Source organism: Rana temporaria, chromosome 6 (genome assembly GCF_905171775.1).
Source record: "Rana temporaria chromosome 6, aRanTem1.1, whole genome shotgun sequence".
In the NCBI taxonomy this organism is placed as follows: domain Eukaryota; kingdom Metazoa; phylum Chordata; class Amphibia; order Anura; family Ranidae; genus Rana; species Rana temporaria.
The window spans coordinates 57,536,600-57,556,851 of NC_053494.1; the positions used below are offsets into that span (position 1 = coordinate 57,536,600).

A 20,252-nucleotide genomic window follows, 5' to 3' on the forward strand; every position below is an offset into this window, starting at 1 on the left:
GAAGGCCCGAGTTGTCGGGTATCTCCACCGCCAGACGTCTGTGAGGCCGTATGTTTCCGCCCATTCTGCCAGTCCCTGGCGAGTAGTACCCGACGGGGTGAACCTGTCCATACCAGTGTCCGGGACCAGGTTGAAATCACCCATCAGGACTACATTGTCACAGGGGAATTGCGCCAATTTGGCCGCAAGTACACCCAGGACCCCCAAGGAGGCAGGAGGGGGGAGATACAACCCCACCAGAACCCACGGGAGATTATGAATCAGCGCATGCACCAGCACAAACCTACCATCCGGGTCTAAGACCAAATCAAGCAGTTTAAAAGGGAGTGATTTGAGCACCAGGACACTGACCCCTCTAGCATAGTTGGAGTACGTGGAGTGGTAGTGATGACCCACCCATGGTTTCTTAAGACTAAGGGTCTTGCTACCCACCAGATGCGTCTCCTGCAACACACAGACATGAGGAGCATGTTTTTTAATAAATTGAAACACAAGGGATCTCTTGATAGGCGAGTTTAAGCCCCGTGTGTTCCAGGAGAGGACTTCAAGGGTCGCCATAGTGACCCGGCGAAAAACTCACAGGAGGATAAAGCAAACATAGGAGCCCCGGACCATTCCCCCAGGCCACAATGCAGCCGGGGGAAGGGCCCCAACCCACCACCAAAGCATATAAATTAACGAAAACAATCAGTACTGTCATAAGACACATTACATTAAAAGTAACCGGGCGGTAACGCCGACCGCAATGGAAGCGCCACCTAGCGGCCATCCGAAAAATGCAATCTAAGATAGGACGGCGCAAGGCGTCCTATCTTAGATATGTTTAAGCGTATCTCTGTTTTAGCATACGCTTAAACATAGGTCGGCGTAGATTCTGAGTTAGGTCGGCTTATCTACTGATATGCCGGCATAACTCTACCTGAATCTACCTATTGGACTTTAGTTTGGGTGTGAATTTCACATCACATTTATTTTGTGGTCATTGCACAGTATATATTAGATTGTATACATATGAATTTGTATCATCATGAGTTTTTGAGTGCTGCACAAAATGTTATCTTACAGCAGAATACAGGCACGGTGTTCGGACCACAAAGTAGCAACATACCATCAGTTACAGAGTAAAATATTATTGCAAATTGCCACTCTGCCCTGCTATACAGGTGATACTCGAAAAATTTGAATATCGTGCAAAAGTTCATTTATTTCACTAATGCAACTTAAAAGGTGAAACTAATATATGAGATGATAATATGTGAGGGAATCTTCTGCGCTGGCCAAGTGAATAAATGGGAAAGCCAACAATAGAGAAGTGTTATGTGAATAACTTGTAAGATAATGTGTAAATAAATGAAAATGCTGCTCAAATCTATGTGAATACAAATCACTGTGAATATGGTAAAGTAAAAAAAGGTTGATGAGCGCAATCTCATTTACACCTAATGTGTCAGATATAATCACTGTGAAACAGTGTGTGTGCCTTTAAATGTGTCCCAAAAAATTGATAAAATCTGTGGAATCCAACACTGTGTCCAAAACTCAATGGGCCGGATTCAGGTAGGAGATACGACGTCGTATCTCTGAGTTGCGGCGTCGTATCTATGCGCCTGATTCATAGAATCAGTTACGCATAGATTTCCCTAAGATCCGACTGGCGTAAGTGTCTTACACTGTCGTATCTTAGGCTGCATATTTACGCTGGCCGCTAGGTGGCGCTTCCGTCGATTTATGCAAGGAATATGTTAATTAGGTAGATACGCCGATTCACAAACGTACGTACGGCTGGCGCTATTTTGTTACGTCGTTTACGTTAGGCTTTTTCGGCGTAAGGTTGCTCCTGCTCTTATGAGGCGTACGCAATGTTAAGTATGGACGTCGTTCCCGCATCGAATTTTGAAATTTTTACGTCGTTTGCGTAAGTCATTCGCGAATAGGGCTGTACGTAAGTTCCGTTCACGTCTAAAGCATTGACGATTTGCGGCGGAATTTCGAGCATGCGCACTGGGATTCTTTTACGAACGGCGCATGCTCCGTTCACAAAAAACTTAAAATACGCGGGGTCATGTTAAATTTCAATAAAACACGCCCACAACATCCCCATTTGAATTAGGCGGGCTTACGCCGGCCCACATACGTTACGCCGCCATAACTTAGGGAGCAAGTTCTTTCTCAATACGGAACTTGCGCCCAAATTTACGGCGGCGTAACGTATCTGAGATACGTTACGCCAGCAGAAAGATCCGCTGATCTTTCTGAATCCGGCCCTATATATGGACAATTTTTTTTTTAAAGAACCATATAAGAATTTATGCATGCTGAAACAATGACTGTGGCCAATACAAAAAGTAACAGTGCAAATACACAAATCCAGATCACTGACTGCTGATGAAACCCAAATAACAGTATGATCAATGAAATCACATCATATGCAACAGTCCATGATATAATTGCTTGAATTAAAAGAAGAAGAGAGAGTTTCAAATACAGATCTTCCTGGTGGATGGGCTCACAGAGCACTTACTTTGAAGCAGGGTTATAACAGCTTTAAATGGCTGAATTTCAGCCTCTCAGGCAAGTGGTGGCTTCTGTGTACAAATTTCCAAACTCAGGCTGTAGAGGGCTTCAGTAAAATGGAGGCTCCCAAACGGATCAAATGGTGAGCAGACCAGACCAGAACAAAGAAAAAAATGCCCATAATGAAGTATGCAGAGATAAAACCAATTCAATAAAAAATATATGCGCTTACATGCATAAAATTAAAACCAGCAGCGATAAATAGCATCCAAATGGACTGGGGGACGTGACGTGACGGATCCTGGACATGGGCTTCAAATGTCGTATTCCTCTTGTCAAGCCACTTCTGAACAACAAACAACGTCAAAAGCGTCTTACCTGGGCTAAAGAAAAACAGATCTGATCTGTTGCTCAGTGGTCCAAAGTCCTCTTTTCTGGTGAGAGCAAATTTTGCATCTCATTTGGAAACCAAGGAGCCAGAGTATGGAGGAAGAATGGAGAGGCACACACTGCAAGATGCTTGAAGTCCAGTGTGAAGTTTCCACAGTCTGTGTTGATTTGGGGAGCCATGTCATCTGCTGGTGTTGGCCCACTGTGCTTCCATAAGTCCCGGGTCACCGCAGCCGTCTACCAGGAGATTTTGGAGCACTTCATGCTTCCTTCTGCAGACGAGCTCTATGGGGATGCTGACTTCATTTTCCAGCAGGACTTGGCACCTGCCCACACTGCCAAAAGCACCAAAACCTGGTTCAATGACCGTGGGATTACTGTGCTTTATTGGCCAGCAAACTCGCCAGATCTGAACCCCCATAGAAAATGGGGCATTGCCAAGAGAAAGATGAGAGACAATGCAGAAGAGCTGAAGGCCGCTATTGAAGCATCCTGGTCTTCCATAACACCTCAGCAGTGCCACAGGCTCAAAGGGGCCCAAACCAAGTACTGAGCACATTTGCATGCTTAGGCTCCATGCACACTGAAGTGTAGCTTTTTTTTTTTTTTTTCGATGGATTAAAAAACACTGGCACCGGCGTTTTTGAGCGTTTTGCGTTTTTGAGCGTTTTTCCCCGCCAAAAAACGGCACTTTGAACGCAAATTTCGGGTGTTCAGAAAAAAGCCAATAAACTCTATGAGCAGTAAGCAATAATCATCACAATTATGACAAATCACGGCTTGAACTATCTTTCTTTGCATGTAATAAGTCCATCTCATATATTAGTTTCACCTTTTAAGTTGCATTAGGGAAATAAATGAACTTTTGCACGATATTCACATTTTTCGAGTTTCACCTGTAAATTCTATTCTAGGTGTGAGGACCCAGATTGGGGAAATGTAAGCACACAATATACTATTGCACCAACAAACATGCTGTGCCAGGACAATGAGGACCTAGCCAGATGACACTGGCAGGCAGGGCTGCAATTTGGAACCTTTTATTTTACCCAGATGGCAACATAAGTGGGCAGCTGTGCACTGCCCCTGGCGGCCCTGCAACCTCTGACCATGAGAGATATTTCCTAGCAATGCTTCTGTGGTTTACTGCATCTCAGAGGCAAGGGGTAAATAGCCGATCCAGAACCTGCAATAGTGAGTTCCTTTGGATGCTTTGTAAAGAAAAAAAAGGCACAAACCTGGTCAATTGCTATTAGTGCGCAACCCAGGACTCAAATATTAAATCCGATGAACAGCAAGCTTATCTTAAACAGGAGCTGTGAGACAGATTTACTAAAGGATTGCAGCTTGATTCATATTTTTTTTCCTCTGCTTCTCTAAAATAGTACTGATGCAAAAGTAAAGTAGTATTAAACCCTTAGCACTTCATGTTCTAACACAATGAGCACAATAAAATGAACACCCCCCAGTAAACCATTTCTTAAAATCCTTATTCCAGCACTTTTATGACTTATCGGTGCTTCTTCCCTGAACTTCTGGTATTCAAAAGAAAAAGGCAGTCTCCAGCCATTCTGTTAGTTTTGATGAGGGAGAAGCAGGGGAGTGCCTGGCCAACCTAGACTATGGGGGCTATGTGTTTATTGTCCTGCACACAGGGCAGAGATATGAAACTTTAGTCCCTGCATGTAAGGGTATCTACAAGAGAAAGGACAGACACTGGTAGGAAACCTGGGCAGCAGTCATGGCACCAGCTTAAACTGAAACATAGGCACGGATTAAAGCTAAAACGTTTTCAACAGTCATCAGCTGTCAGCGGGCCTCCTCGCTGACAGCTGTATGTAAAAAGAAAAAGGACATCTCCCCACCCAAATTTTTGAAAAATGCCATAGAGTCCCCCTCAAAATCCATACCAGACCCTTACACAAGCATGCAGCCCGGCAGATCAGGAATGGGAGGTGACGAGTGAGCGCCCCCCCCCCCCCGAACCATACCAGACCTCATGCCCTCAACATGGGGGTGTGGACGATAAGCCCCCTGCCCGCAGACCCTGACAACCACCGGCCAGGGTTGTCACGAAGAGGACCTTGTCTCCAACAACATGGGGGCAATGTGCTTTGGGGTGCCCCCCGCCCCAAAGCACCCACCCCCCATGTTGAGGGCATATGGTTTGGTATTGTTCAAGAGGGGGGTGCTCACTCATCCCCTCCCTTTTATGACCTGCTGGCCTGCATGCTTGGATTAGGGTTTGGTATGGATTTTGGGGGGGACCCCACGCCATGTTTTTTTTAAATTTTGGAGTGGGGGTGTCCTCTCCAAATCCATACCAGACCGACCGGTCTGATATGGTCATGGGGGGGGGGGGGCCACGTCATTTTTTTTCTTCCATTCAGCTGTCATCGGTTGTTAAGGATGCAGCGGCTTCCCGACCTGCTCCTTAGCAACCAGCTATATACAGTGAATGTATGAAAAAAAACACAAATCGCTAATTGCGGCAAAATCATGGTAAAAAATGTATGCATTTCTGAAAAATGCAAAAAGCATCAAAAAACGCATTGGTGTGAATCGAGCCTAAGACTGGCAACATAATATAATACTGTTCTGGTACTAGTATGTGGACCAAGAATTGGTAGACATCAGTGTCCCTCGTGGACTTTTTATGCAGGTGTTAAACTTTCTAACAGTCTCAGATACTCTTCATTGATCCCTTAAACACTTGAATGAGACACATTTTGGCCTCTTGCACACAAAGGGCCAGATTCACATAGAACTGCGGCGGCGTAACGTATCGTAGATACGTTACACCGCCGCAAGTTTTCATCGCAAGTGCCTGATTCACAAAGCACTTGCGATGAAAACTATGCCGGCGGCCTCCGGCGCAAGGCGGGCCAATTTAAATGGGCGTGTGCCATTTAAATTAGGCGCGCTCCTGCGCCGGACCTACTGCGCATGCTCCGTTTCCTAACTCCCGCCGCGCTTTGCGCGCCGTGACGTCATTTTTTCGTGGCGGGAACGACAGCCATACTTTAGACAGCAATACGATTGCTGACTAAAGTTAAGGCAGGTAAAATAACGACTAAAATTGCGACGGGAAACTTGACTACGGACGACGTAGCGAACGCGAAAATCCGTCGGGGATCCGCCGTAACTGCTAATTTGCATACACCAAGCTGGTTTACGACGCAAACTCCACCCAGCGGCGGCCGCGGTATTGCATCCTAAGATCCGACAGTATAAAACAATTACACCTGTCGGATCTTAGGGATATCTATGCGTAACTGATTCTATGAATCAGTCGCATAGATAGAAACAGAGATACGACAGCGTATCAGGAGAAACGCCGTCGTATCTCTTTGGTGAATCTGGCCCAATACTCCTGTTTGAGCATCTACTTTCTCAGATGTCTTTTTGTATGCATTTTTACGCATTTCCGTGCATATGCGTGGAAGCTTGTTCTCGCGTTGCAAAGTAAATGGACAAAACTGTGCGAATTGGCACAGAAATGTGCGCAAATGCGCATTAGTAAATTACTAACCGAAAATGCAGATTTTTCTATTTTTTTTTTTTACTGAAGAATATACGGCGCTTGTTTATGCGCCTGTGTGCATAGGCATTTTACAATTAATTTTAGCTCAGTAAAAAAATAGCTGCAGTGGGCAAGACGCCTTTAGGTACAGGTCATACACAGCTTTAGGCTGCTGCCTTTTTTGTCCCTTTGTAGGATAGTGATTAATGCGGAAAGCAGTGGCATTTTTTGGCATTGTTTCCTGGCAATGATTTAATCAGTTAATGTGACGTGTGAAACTACCACTTGTTCTCCTTCACTGGGAATGTCACCACGAGGCTGAACACATGTACTTACTTTTCTTCTTTGCCTAAGTGTCCAGCCAGAATGAAGACTCTGCTGCTTGTATGTTGTCTTGTATCCTTACCAGCTCTCATCATAGCAGAGGAACAAAAAGCGGGAATAGGGCCCAAAACAAAGAAGCACAAGGCACCAAAGTTCAAGGAGGAGGACAATGTTCTTGTACTTACAGGCTCCAACTTCTCTAGGGCACTCAAGGAAAATAAGTATTTGTTGGTCAAATTCTGTAAGTACAATGGAATTATTTTCAATATTATACAAGTACAGTGAAACCTTGGTTTGAGAGTAACTTGGTTTGAGAGCTTTTTGCAAGACAAGCAAAATGTTTTAATACATTTTGCCTTGATATACAAGCAATGTCTTGATATAAGAGTAGTGTCATGTCACAACTGGGTATAAAAGAGAAGAGAGGCGCCTCTAAGTGTAGCAATATGGTTACATTTAATGAAGGTACAACATTTAGCAACTTATTGCTACACTTAGAGGTGCCTTTCTTCTCTTTTATACCCTGTACAAAAAAAATGCTTTGATATACAAGTGCTTTGGATTACAAGCATGTTTCTGGAACGAATTATGCTTGCAAACCAAGGTTTTACTGTAATTTGTAATAGTTTTAAATGCACTTGAATCTGCACATATACAGTGCTCTGTAACAGTCACATGCTTTTGGTTCACAGTTCCTCTTTTTTAGGAAAGACAAGTAATAACCTCTCTGAGCTTCTGTTTGATCTGCTTTGGTTCTGTTTTTGTTACCCAATGCCATATATTATGATGTATAAATTCTCTGTACTTGGCTCCCAAGATTTTATTTGGTGTTCTCAAGTTATAAGCTATACTGGTTTACTGGGTTTGGGCCTTTAGTAATGTAAGTATTGAATATGTCTAAGATGTAAAAAAGCATACCTTATGTGCTTAGACTGTGTTGAAAGAAGTCCCTCATTGGTTGTCATTAATGTATTCTGTTACCCAGGGGACAAAATACATGTAGTCCCATCTGCCTATGTACTGGCTAAGGCTAGCTGCCAGGTCGGACATGGCACTCTTCATCCCTCCATGGCTGTCCAACAACTCAGCTAGCAAAGAGATGGTTGCTTTGACAGATGTCTCGTTTCTCCAACTCCAAGCACTAGCCAGAGACAAGTGTCTTTCAAGGAATGTAGTGGGAAGGGGACTTCTCAGCTAAAATGTTCCAGGCAATAGCTGACTTGTTAAAAAAAAATTTGCAGGCAACCAGGCAAGTGCTTGCAGATGGAGAAAAGTGCCATCTGTTAAATGTGAAGAAATAATTCCAGGCGGCTGCACTTCCAAAAATATTTTTATTGAAGCTTCATATGACAAGTGGTTGACAGTTGGAGCAGGGGACGAAGAGGTAGACGGGTTTCGCGCAAATATCAGTGCTTATTCATCACCTAGGTAATGACTAAGCGTTGACATTTGCACGAAACGCGTCTACCTCTTTGTCCCCTGCTCCACGCGTCTACCTCTTTGTCCCCTGCTCCATCTGTCAACCACTTGTCATATGAAGCTTCAATAAAAGGATTCTTGGAGATGCAGCCGCCTGGAATTATTTCTTTATGTTACACAGCATGCAAGCTGGGCTAGCACCTGACTAGTGTGTGTGGGGATTAACCAGAGACTCACTCATCTGGTGCAGCTTTTCTTGTTTCATGCCATCTGTTAAAGCAGCTGTCTCCTTGCTGGCTGCGTTATTAAATGGCCACGGAGGGAGGAGTGGTACCCTGTCTGACCTCATAGCTAACCTAAAGCCTCGTACACACGCTTAGATTTTCGGACAACCGAACGTCCGTTTTTTTGTGGCATGTCGAAAGTGAAGAGGTTACTGACAATACAAACATTTTCATAAGACAAAATACAATGTCAGAAGTGACGTAATGCGTTGAAAAGTTTTGTATGTATTCTTTCGTTTCTAGTTTATGAGCATGCGTAGTCTTGCTCTTACGTTTTTTTTGTACTAAAAACCCTACTAATGAAACAAAAATCAGACGTTGAGTTCACAGCTGACAAAAATTGTATAGTCTGCACATCCAGCTTTTGTCTGCCGAAAAAGCGAATCGGCTGTCGAAAGCATCATACTAACGATCCGAAAATAGTAGACAGCTTGTCGTATGAATTTTTCCATACGATTTTCATATCATGTGTACGGACGGGCCTTAAGACCGCACATTGAAGGTCAGACAAGGTACTACCATAAAGGATATCAAAGAGTGCAGCAATTCCTGAACCTTTCATTGATGTGAATCTATAGACGGGCTATGCTGGCACCCTTGCACCACTTTCATATTGTGTTTCTTTTCAACTCACCTGGATCGGCTATTTTAAACTTTGTAAGCTGCCTCTGTGTGATCTACAGCTGCCATGTAATCAAGTATGCCACCAGCCATTCGATGGCTTAATAGTTCGACTGAGAGTACAAGCAACTGTGGCCATTATGATTCATGGAATGCTTTGAATATACAGTAAAACCTTGGTTTGAGAGTAACTTGGTTTGAGAGCCTTTTGCAAGAAAAGCAACATTTTTTAATACATTTTTGACTTGATATACAAGTGATGTCTTGATATACAAGTAGTGTCAAGTCACAACTCAGTATGAAAGAGCAGAGAGGCGCCTCTAAGTGTAGCAATATGGTTAATTTTTTAATGAAGGTACAACATTTAGCAACATATTGGTACACTTGGAGGCGCCTTTCTTCTCTTTTATACTCTGTAGCTCCTGCTGGATTTTGCTTCTAATCCCCTTGTGGAGGCCTCCATTTGTGGATGGACATTTTATGGTTACACAACCTGTCACATTGCTATAATCATTTTATATTGGTTGTGGAACGAATCATTAGAGTTTCCATTATTTCTAATGAGGAAATTTGCTTTGATATACAAGTGCTTTGGATTACAAGCATGTTTCTGGAAAGAATTATGCTCGCAATCCAAGGTTTTACTGTAACTGTTTTGGGAATTTGTTAAATTATTGGGTTTAGTTCCACTCTAAGGCCCCATACACACCATAGAATCTATCCGCAGATAAATCCCATCAAATGGGTTTCTGCGGATAGATCCTATGGTGTGTACACGCCAACGGATATTTATCCGCAGATAAATCTCCCCTGGAATGGATTTCCAGCAGATAAATATTTGTCGACATGCACAGAATATCTATCTGCTGGAATCCATTCCAACGGATGGATCCGCTCGTCTGTACAGACTTACCGGATCCATCCGTCCAAAGGGATTCCCCGCACGCGCCGTAATGAATAGACGCATGCGTGGAATTCCTTATATGACAGCGTCGCGCCCGTCGCCGCGTCATAATAGCGGCGACGGCGCGACACGTCATCGGCAGAGGATTTCAGCGCGGATTTCAATGCGATGGTGTGTACACGCCATCGCATTGAAATCCTCTGAAATCTTAGAGAGGATTTATCCGCGGATACGGTCCGCTGAACCGTATCTGCGGATAAATTCTATCGTGTGTATGGGGCCTCAGACCTGGTTCACACTGCAGCGATTTGTCAAGTTTTACACCAAATCGACAGTTATTGCTGGCAATGGCACCGTCTGAATAGGATTTGCGGCACCGCACCGATTCCCAAAAGTAGTTTCTGTACTACTTTTGGCGACTTCTGGGTGCGATTTCAATAGACATCTGTGCAGAAACCCGCACAGATGTCTCTGAAATTCTCCTCCGAAGTCGGAACTGACAGGCGGGAATGAAATTGTGCGAGTTCAGCACGATTTCATTCCCGCTGTCAGTGTGAACTTGGGCTAAATCTCAATTTGTGTGGACTGACTATTTCTGCCACAGATAACATTGGGTATTTTTTTTATGTTGTATGTTATCTTTGTACAATAGATGGTTGTAATGCCCTTTATATCCAAACCACATTTATAAAATGATTAACAAAATGTGACATTTAAATTTAGAACTACGATTAAACTGATTCTGTTTTATTTTCACAATGTGTTAGACCAATCATATTTTAACACACATAGTTTACATAGCCTTCCTATACAAATATTTGCTAAGTTCTCTTATTTTCTTTTATTCCGCTAATAGGTGATACGTTTTTAGGCATTCATCCAAAAAGTGCTTTGATGATTTCCCCTTGTTTAACCTTGTGTAAACTGCTATTTTAAGCAACAATGTCATATATTTATTTTTAAGTGTTTTTAAAGGGTAACTTCACTTTCATGGGGAAAAAAATATATACATTTTTTTTTTTTTTTAAATCAGATAGCGTATACAATTGAAAATCAAGTCATATTGTAATTGAACTTTAATTTTCTGTACACAGGTGGTGTACAAAAAGCTCCACAGAAGTTGGCATACTGCTTTTCCCAGAAGACTGCACTAAGGCCCCGTACACACGGTCGGTTTGGTCCGATGAGAATGAACCGAAGTTCAGTTTCATCGGACCAAACCGACCGTGTGTATAGGCTATCGGTCTGTTTTCCTTCGGTCCAAAATTTTAAAACATGCTTCAAAAACGAACCGATGGACCGCTGCCCGATCGGTCCAAACCGATGGTTAGTACAGATAAGCATCGGTTCAAAACCCACGCATGCTCAGAATCAAGTCGACGCATGCTTGGAAGCATTGAACTTCGTTTTATTCAGCACGTCGTGTGTTTTACGTCACCGCGTTCTGACCCGATCGGATTTTGAACTGATGGTGTGTACACACATCAGACCATCAGGCCACTTCAGCGGTGAACCGATGAAAACGGTCCGTCGGACCATTCTCAGCGGTTTTGTCCGACCGTGTGTACGGGGCCTAAGAAGTCAGCATTCTGGCATCCCCTATAACAAAATTACATTTTTTGGTGAGATCCTCCCAAACGAAAACCACATCTAAAGGGATGCAGACCTCGCCAATTTACTCATTGGAGCCCCGCAGGTGTAGCAGCCGATTGAAAATGTTAAAACCTCTCCCATACAGATTCACTTGGCACATGGACACAGACAGACAAACAGCTATTTCTTCAGAATAACAAATGGTAGAAATGTGTTTGTTAATATCCCTGCAATGTATATAGATCACCCATAGGGAAATATTATATTTCTCCAGGAAAGTAGTTACCCTTTGTGAGTTTTAAGCCATTTGTGAGTGCAACACTTCTTGCTCAGGATAAACTTTCTCCAATCTCCACTGTAAGTAAAGTGCAGACTTACCAAAAACTTAGACATTTGGGCATTCACAGATTTTGTTTCTCACTATCCCATGAAGGAATTACCTGCGTCTCTAGCAGTTAGTCATAGAAATAAACACAGAGATGATGATACTGCTTGCAAAAACGCAGATACATGCAAAAAACAACTGCAAATTGCACAAGGATTATGCTCAAAGGTTTATTTAACATTAAAATCTGTATAATTTTTTTTTTTAAATTGTAACAAAAGTTGTACCCCTATATGTGGCAATCCTTAAGCCCCATACACACTATTAGATTTTCTGCAGATTTTTTTCTTCAGATTTACCAAAACCATTTAGAGCAGTGATTCTCAACCTGGGGGTCGGGACCCCCTCGGGGGTAAAATGACGATTTGCCAGGGGTCACGGAATCCTGGGCTGTTCCTGAAGCCTGCAGCACTCGCAGCCGCCCAGCAGGGCAGTCCCTGGAGCCTGTGGCCGCCCATTCAGTTCACAGCATGGCTGTGGGGCAGACACTAGAGGTCAGCTGACTGGTGAGAAATGTGAAGTGGGAGGGGCTGGAGGAGACCCTATCTCCTGATTTCGGCATAGGTGTCACTTGTGGCGAGACACCACAGAGCTGGAGACACAGTGAGTAACACTACCTGTGATTAGAGTTGCCATTTAAAGTCCCCACTACATTTCTCAGATCAGCAGATGACCTTGATCAAGAGCACCAAAGCTGGCTGATCAGAACTCCCCCCCAACACTGCCACTGATCCCAACTCTTTCTCTCCCCCCAAGGAGTAAAATAAGGAATAAAAATAGAGAATACATGGAAGGGAGAGGAAAAGAGGGGGAGGAACAAAGAAAACAAGGAAGAGAAAAAATAAGAGAAAGAACAGGGAGGGGGAAAAAAACAAGAAATTAAGATAGAGAGATAAAAGGGAAATAAGGAGAACATAGTGGTACATCCTAAAATGTACCAGAAGGGTTTTAATACTGTACGAGTGTAAGCGAGTCCTAAATGTCCGTGGGTTAGGGGCGCAAATTACTTGTCTTGCCTTGGGTGCCGACAACCAAAGCTACGAAAATTCTACTGTTAGGGGTCCCCACAACTTGGGACATTTTATCAAGGGGTCACAACACTAGAAAGGTTGAGAACCACTGATTTAGAGCAAGGGCCTTCCTGATTGCATACAAAATGAATCTCTTAAAGTGGAGGTTCACCCGGAAATAACATTTTTTAACCTTAGATTCCTGCTCATTTTGTCTAGGGGAATCGGCTAGTTTTTTTTAAATCGAAGCAGTACTTACCGTTTTAGAGAGCGATCTTCTCCGCCGCTTCCGGGTATGGGCTGCGGGACTGGGCGTTCCTATTTTCATTGACAGTCTTCCGACAGGCTTCCGACGGTCGCATCCATCGCGTCACGATTTTCCGAAAGTAGCCGAACGTCGGTGCGCAGGCGCAGTATAGAGCCGCACCGACGTTCGGCTTCTTTCGGCTACTCGTGACGTGATGGATGCGACCGTCGGAAGCCTGTCGGAAGACTGTCAATCAAAATAGGAACACCCAGTCCCGAAGACCATACCTGGAAGCGGCGGAGAAGATCGCTCTCTAAAACGGTAAGTGAAGCTTCGATTTTAAAAAAACTACCCGATTCCCCTTGACAAAATGAGCATCAATCTAAGGGTAAACATTTTTTTATGGGTGAACTCCCGCTTTAAGATTTTACCTCATATTATATGGTTTTGAGCAAAATATCACTCTAAACTTCTTTAACCCCTTACCGACTACGCTATAGCCAAAAGGCGGCCACAGTTCTGGAAGGGTGTCTGACAGGGTATCTCTGCCAGAGAAGTGTTTTTTTGCCACTGGAACACAGAAACAAGGTATTATAGCTGGGAATTGCACCCAAGAATTAGACAACACTAGCTTAGGTTTCAAACAGCAACTCTTTTTAACCACCTTATACCCGCACGCCGTCAAATGACGGCGGGCGGAATACCCTGTTGTTCTGACAGGACATCATATGACGTCCTGTCATTTAAAGCCGCTAGGGGGCACGCGCACCCGTCGCGTTACCGTGAACACAATGCGCGTGCCCAGTAACTGAGCAGGACCGTGGATCTCTGTGTGTAAACACAGAGATCCACGTCCTGTCAGGGAGAGGAGACCGATGCTGTGTCCCTTGTACATAAGGACACAGATCGGTCACCTCCCCCAGTCACCCCCTCCCCCTACAGTTAGAACACTGACTAGGCTAAACATTTAACCCCTTCCCCGCCCCCTAGTGATTAACCCCGTCCCTGCCAGTCACATTTATACAGTAATCAATGCATATTTATAGCACTGTTCACTGTATAAATGTGAATGGTCCCAAAAATGTGTCAAAAGTGTCCGATGTGTTCGCCATAATGTCGCAGTCCCAAAAAAAATTTGCAGATCGCCGCCATTCCTAGTAAAAAAAAAAATCATAATTATGTCCCCTATTTTGTAGGCAATATAACTTTTGCGCAAACCAGTCACTATATGGTTATAGCGATTTTATTTATTTATTTTTTTACCAAAAATATGTAGAAGAATATGTATCGGCCTAAAATGAGATAAAAAAAAAATGTAAAAAAAAAAAATGGGATATTTATTATAGCAAAAAGTAAAAAATATTGTGTTTTTTTTCAAAATGTATGCTCTTTTTTTGTTTATAGCCGGAAAAAAAAAAAAAAACGCACAGGTGATCAAATACCACCAAAAGAAAGCTCTATTTGTGGGAAAAAAAGGACGTCACTTTTGTTTGGGAGCCACGTTGCACGACTGCGCAATTGTCAGTTAAAGCGACTCAAGCTAAAATTTTGTCTGGGCAGGAAGGGGGTGTATGTGCACAGTAGGCAAGTGGTTAATGAAAATTCACAGGTAATTTATACCACGCAAAATGATATAAGAGCTTGATCACATTATCCTAAACAATGCAAACTTTAAACAGTAAAATCATCAGTACATCTAAAGCCTAGTACACACTGTCAATTTTTTTAGCTCAGGTCGGAGCCGCTGTACTAACAATCCAACATCGGTACAGCGATCTCCTCCACTGAGCAATTGTGTTCTTGCTGGAACACTCTGGTCAGCGCTCTCTGCCATTGGCTGAAAGAGCTGATCGGGAGGCAGTCGGCTGCTGTTTTTTCAGCATGCTCGTCCGACAGAAGCCGGCCGAACTGTTGAACCAGCTGCCATACACACAAGCGGAATGTCAGCCAGTTTCTATTGAGCCTGACAATGTCGCCCGGCATTCGGCCCATGTGTACTAGGCTTAACAGTGCATCTAATGAACAGCAGGTGGCTGACAACAACCTAATTAAACAGTAATCCAACTAACCCCTTGCCGAGCAGCGCACAACGATATACGTCGGCACAATGGCACAGCTGGGCAAATGAGCATACCTGTACGTCCCCTTTAAATCGCACCTTAGTGGGTGCGTGCCGTGTACTCCGTGAGTGCGCCCGCGGGTCCTACGGACTCGATGTCCGCCAGGGGCCTGCGACCGTGACGCGGAGCGGCAAGATGCCTATGTAAACAAGGCATTTCCCTGTTCTGCCTAGCAACATGACAGGGATCTACAGCTCCCTGTAATGTACCAGGCTGAAGGCTGAGGCGACGAGAGGACTCTCCTTGCGGCTGAGAGCAGAGTACCCCTAGAATTGGAGACAGAGGATGCTCTGCCCAGAGATGCCTCATTGCCTGGCGATGAAGCCGTCTGATGGTTCCAGAAGCAGACACACCGGAGCAGAGACGGTGGTTACAGCCAATGATTCCCTGGAGGTATTGGCGGTTCTTAGCAGGTGCAAAAGCAGTGACGTTGTCAAAAGACAGGCCGGGGGTCAAACACAGGAAGGCAGTCCGAAGCAGAGGCAGGAGGTGTAATTGTGATCAAGCCGGGGGGCAAACACGGGAAGTCAATCTGGAACAGGCAAGGAGCAGGTCCGTGAAACAAGCAGGGTTCAGAACCTAGGAGCCATCCAGAGTAAGCCATTCAGGGTAAGCCGGGTCGGTAACAGGTAATCAAACAGGAGCAAGGAACACAGCATACAGAGCTGTTGATAATCCAGCGATTTATGTCCTTAAATAGGCCAGCAAAACACTGGTAATTAGCACGTTTGCCTACTAACGTTAGCCGTTGCTAACGTACGTTCGCCGTTACGCGCCAATTGCGAATGCGCATGTGTGAATTAGCGCGTCCATAACGGATATTGGCATATCTGCCAGTTCTTCTCTGATTTCGTCCCTGACATCCCTGTCATCAGGAACAGTGATCCCCCCTACAGTTAGAACAAATCCCTAAGGCTGCTGCACACAGAAGGCTTTGTATCTAAATGCATAGAATGCATTACATTAAAAAAAGTCTGCCTTTACCACCACTTGAAGAACTACCCAAATCTGCCGCATGTGTCGATAAAGCTACCAAAATGGATTTAACAGGACAGGTTCCACTCAGAACAGGCCTCGCCATGGTCGACCAAAGAAGTTGAGTGCACATGCTCAGCATCATAGCCATAGATTGTCTCTGGGAAATAGACGTATGAGTGCTGCCAGCATTGCTGCAGAGGTTGAAGGGTGGGGGGGTCAGTCTGTCAGTGCTCAGACCATACGCCGCACACTGCATCAAATTGGTCTGCATGGCTGTCATCCTAGAATATAAGCTTCTTCTGAAGATGATGCACAAGAAAGCCTGCAAACAGTTTGCTGAGGACAAGCAGACTAAGGACATGGATTATTGGAACCATGTCATGTGGTCTGATGAGACCAAGATAAACTTTTTTGGTTCAGATGGTGTCAAGCGTGTGTGGCGGCAACCAGGTGAGGAGTACAAAGGCAAGTGTGTCTTGCTACAGTCAAACATGGTGATGGGAGTGTCATGGTCTGGAGCTACATGAATGATGCCAGCAATGGGAAGCTACAGTTCATTGAGGGAACCATGAATGCCAACATGTACTGTGACATACTGAAGCAGAGCATGATCCCCTCCCTTAGGAGACTGGGCCGCAGGGCAGTATTCCAACATGATAATGACCACAAACGCACCTCTAAGATGACCACTGCCTTGCTAAAGAAGCTGAGGTTAAAGGTGATGGACTGGCCAAGCAAGGTGTCTAACATCCACCGGCTCCATGATGTCGTCATGGAGGAGTGGTAGAGGACTCTAGTGGCAACCTGTGAATATCTGGTAAACTCCATGCCCAAGAGGGTTAAGGCAGTGCTGGTCTGGAAAGTAATGTAATTAGGCCCAATTTGGACATTTCACTTAGGGGTATACTCACTTTTGTTGCCATCAGTTTCAATGTGTTGAGTTATTTTGAAGGGAAAGCAAATTTACAGTTATACAAGCTGTACACTCACTACTTTACATTGTAGCAAAGTGTAATTTCTTCAGTGTTGTCACATGAAAAGATAATAAAATATTTACAAAAATGTGAGGGGTGTACTCACTTTTGTGAGATACTCTAAATACGGTATATACTTATAATAAATGGAGGCAGACATATATGTACTTTGAGAGCTTGTGCAAGGGGCATCAGACTCAAGTGCACTATTTAAGTGGAAAATGCCTTGTTTTTGAGTTGCTCTCACTTTCTTTGAACTTGCTTCTGATGTGCTTTTATTTTTGTTAACTTTGCTTCTAAGTTGCCTTGTGATGATTTTGTCTTCATATTAACGTGTATGGGAAGGAAAGCTGTACATTTGCAAACATGTGCCCTGCTATTTACAGGCTTTCTTTCCTGCTTACGAGTGTTACACACCACAATAGTTTTTTTAATATATATATGTAGAATGAGAGCCGGTTCACACTGGGGCGACTCGTCCCATTCTATTCAATAGAACTGTTCTAATAGGAGCGACGCAAGTTGCTCCGACTTATGAAAAGGTTCTTGTATGACTTTGGGGGCGACTTGCATTGACTTCTATACAGAAGTCATTTTGCAAGTCGCCTCTGAAGTCGTCTTCAGGACGCCTTGCCGAGTCGCCCCCGAAGTCGTGCCGCCCTAGTGTGAACCAGCTCTAAATGTTACCTTTTCAGATAGCTGGGATGTTCCCATAAACAATTATGTATAGTAGCAATATTGTAGAAACTGCAGAAATTCCTAGCAACTAATCAGAATTCACTTTTCGATGCTCTGACTTCTAAACAGAAATCTGTGGTCGTGTGTGACTGCACTTTGTAATTCAACAGTCCTAGTAGATGCTCCTAAGGACAATTTCACCTTGGAGTTGTCATTTAATAAAGCCCCCACCGCCATGGATGCAGACAGCTCAAGCTTATACTTGCCTTCAGCAACTGACCTGGTCCTGGCTGGCTCATCTGAATTCTGCACTGCAGCCAATTCATCCCTATGAGAACAGATGTACTCCGAGCAACCACTGGACCAAAGTAGAACTTTGCTTGACTCAGATTTGAAAGAACTATACATATGGTTTAGGGCTTCTCTGTAGAACAGATAATATCCAAGTAATATTTAAAATATTTATTTTAGTAATTGCTTTCCATTTTAATTCTAGATGTTGCTTTGTCTGCACCATCACAGACAGTGAAAGAAGAGTTCTCAATAGCTGCTGGACAGCTCAAGAGAGAAAAATCTGAAGTTAAGCTTGGCCAAGTTGACATCACTCAGGAAAAAAATCTTGGTAAAGAATTTAAAATCCAAGATTTCCCAACATTCAAACTGTTTATTAATGGTGACAGGAAACAGCCTATAGACTGCAAAGGTAAGTGACTTAAAGGTGTTGTTAACCCTTGTGTTTTTTCACCTTAATGCATCTTATGCGCGCTTCCTCTCTGCCCGGGGTTCTCGGCTCTTGATTGAATAGATTAATAGCAGCGCAGCCATTGGCTCCTGCTGCTGTCAATCAAATCCAGTGACGTTAGCACCGGGGGTGGTGCAGAGTCCGGCATTCTGTGTCTTTGCACGCAAATGCTGGACTCGGGAGCACGCCCGGAAGGTAAGCCCAAGCGAGATCGCTTCTCCCTATATTTACCGATGCGAGGAGGAGCCAAGAGCACCACCGGGGACCCCAGAAGACGAGTATGATATGTTTGTTATTTATTAATTTTTTTACACACGAAGGTTAACAATCACTTTAAAGTGGTCAAAACAATATTTGTGTAAAACAATGCCTCTAACCACCTTATCTCAGGTCTTTTCTGGCTGGTCATGTGACCTCCAGTCGCTCTCCCCTCCGATCTAAGGGCTACAGTGGGAGGGGCCAAGATTCCCTTCTGATGTTAGCCAGGATGGTCACGTGACTGCTGTGCTGTCCGCTCAGCCCCTTCCACTATGCTGTTCGCTCAGCCCCTCTCGCTGTAGCCCTTAAATCGGAGGAGGAGAGTGGCCGGAGGTCATGTGAACGGTCAGAAAAGATCTGAGATGAGGTATTTAGAGGCATCATTTTATACAAACATTTAAACCAGCCCTTAAAAAATAAACTCGCCTGCTCACATTTTGCGAGTGGATTTTGAGGGGGGCGAGTGTGGGCGGCCTGGGAGCGGGCGAGCACCGCCGTCGGCCCGGGTTGTATGGGAGCCTTTGTCCCAGCAATCGTAGGGGAAGAGAGAGGAGAGCCGCCACCTGGCTGATTAGAGCGCTGGGGAGTGGGGAACGTAACAGCTTTCATTACAATAGCTGTGTGTTTCCCCGCCGTGCGGCGTCATATACAGCCCCTCCCCCTTGTCCCGGCACGTCATGAAAAACGGTCGTGTGTAGGCTTTAACGACGTGAAAAAAACATGCATGCTCAGAAGAAAGTTATGAGACGGGAGCGCTCGTTCTGGTAAAACTACCATTCGTAATGGAGATAGCACATTCGTCACGCTGTAACAGACTGAAAAGCACGAAGACTGAAAAGCGCGAATCGTCTCTCACCAAACTTTTACTAACACAAAATCAGCAAAAGCAGCCCCAAGGGTGGCGCCATCTGAATGGAACTTCCCCTTTATAGTGCCGTCGTACGTGTTGTACGTCACTGCGCTTTGCTCGAGCATTTTTTTTTTACGATCGTGCGTTGAAAAAAAACATTGTTTTTTCTAGATGTTTAAAACGGTCGTGTGTATGCGGCATCAGTCTTAGAGGCGGCGGGGGGCAGATGCAGCATCAGACCAATGCTGCATCCACTTAGGTGGATACTTCTCTTTTATGTAAATCAGACTGTCTATTTTAAACTTTATACTATAATGTAGACATTCAAAGACAATTTAGCCCTGCAGTTCCCATACTTTTATCCTGATGAGTTTTTTTTTAGTGCCCAGCAGCTGAGGCTTTTGTATTCTGACCTATTATGTAAAATGACAGTTACTA

General features: G+C 44.2%; 1 protein-coding gene across 1 annotated transcript in view; it reads left to right on the plus strand.

Annotated features, from left to right (window-relative positions):
* Positions 1–6,701: 6,701 nt before the first annotated feature.
* Positions 6,702–20,252, plus strand: part of PDILT (protein disulfide isomerase like, testis expressed) — a 35,911-nt gene continuing 22,360 nt past the window's right edge. Inside the window, exons 1-2 of the mRNA XM_040356859.1 lie at positions 6,702–6,992; positions 18,461–18,667. Of these exons, the coding sequence (XP_040212793.1) occupies positions 6,794–6,992; positions 18,461–18,667 (406 nt within the window). The 5' untranslated portion in view covers positions 6,702–6,793. The remainder of the gene's footprint in view (positions 6,993–18,460; positions 18,668–20,252) is intronic.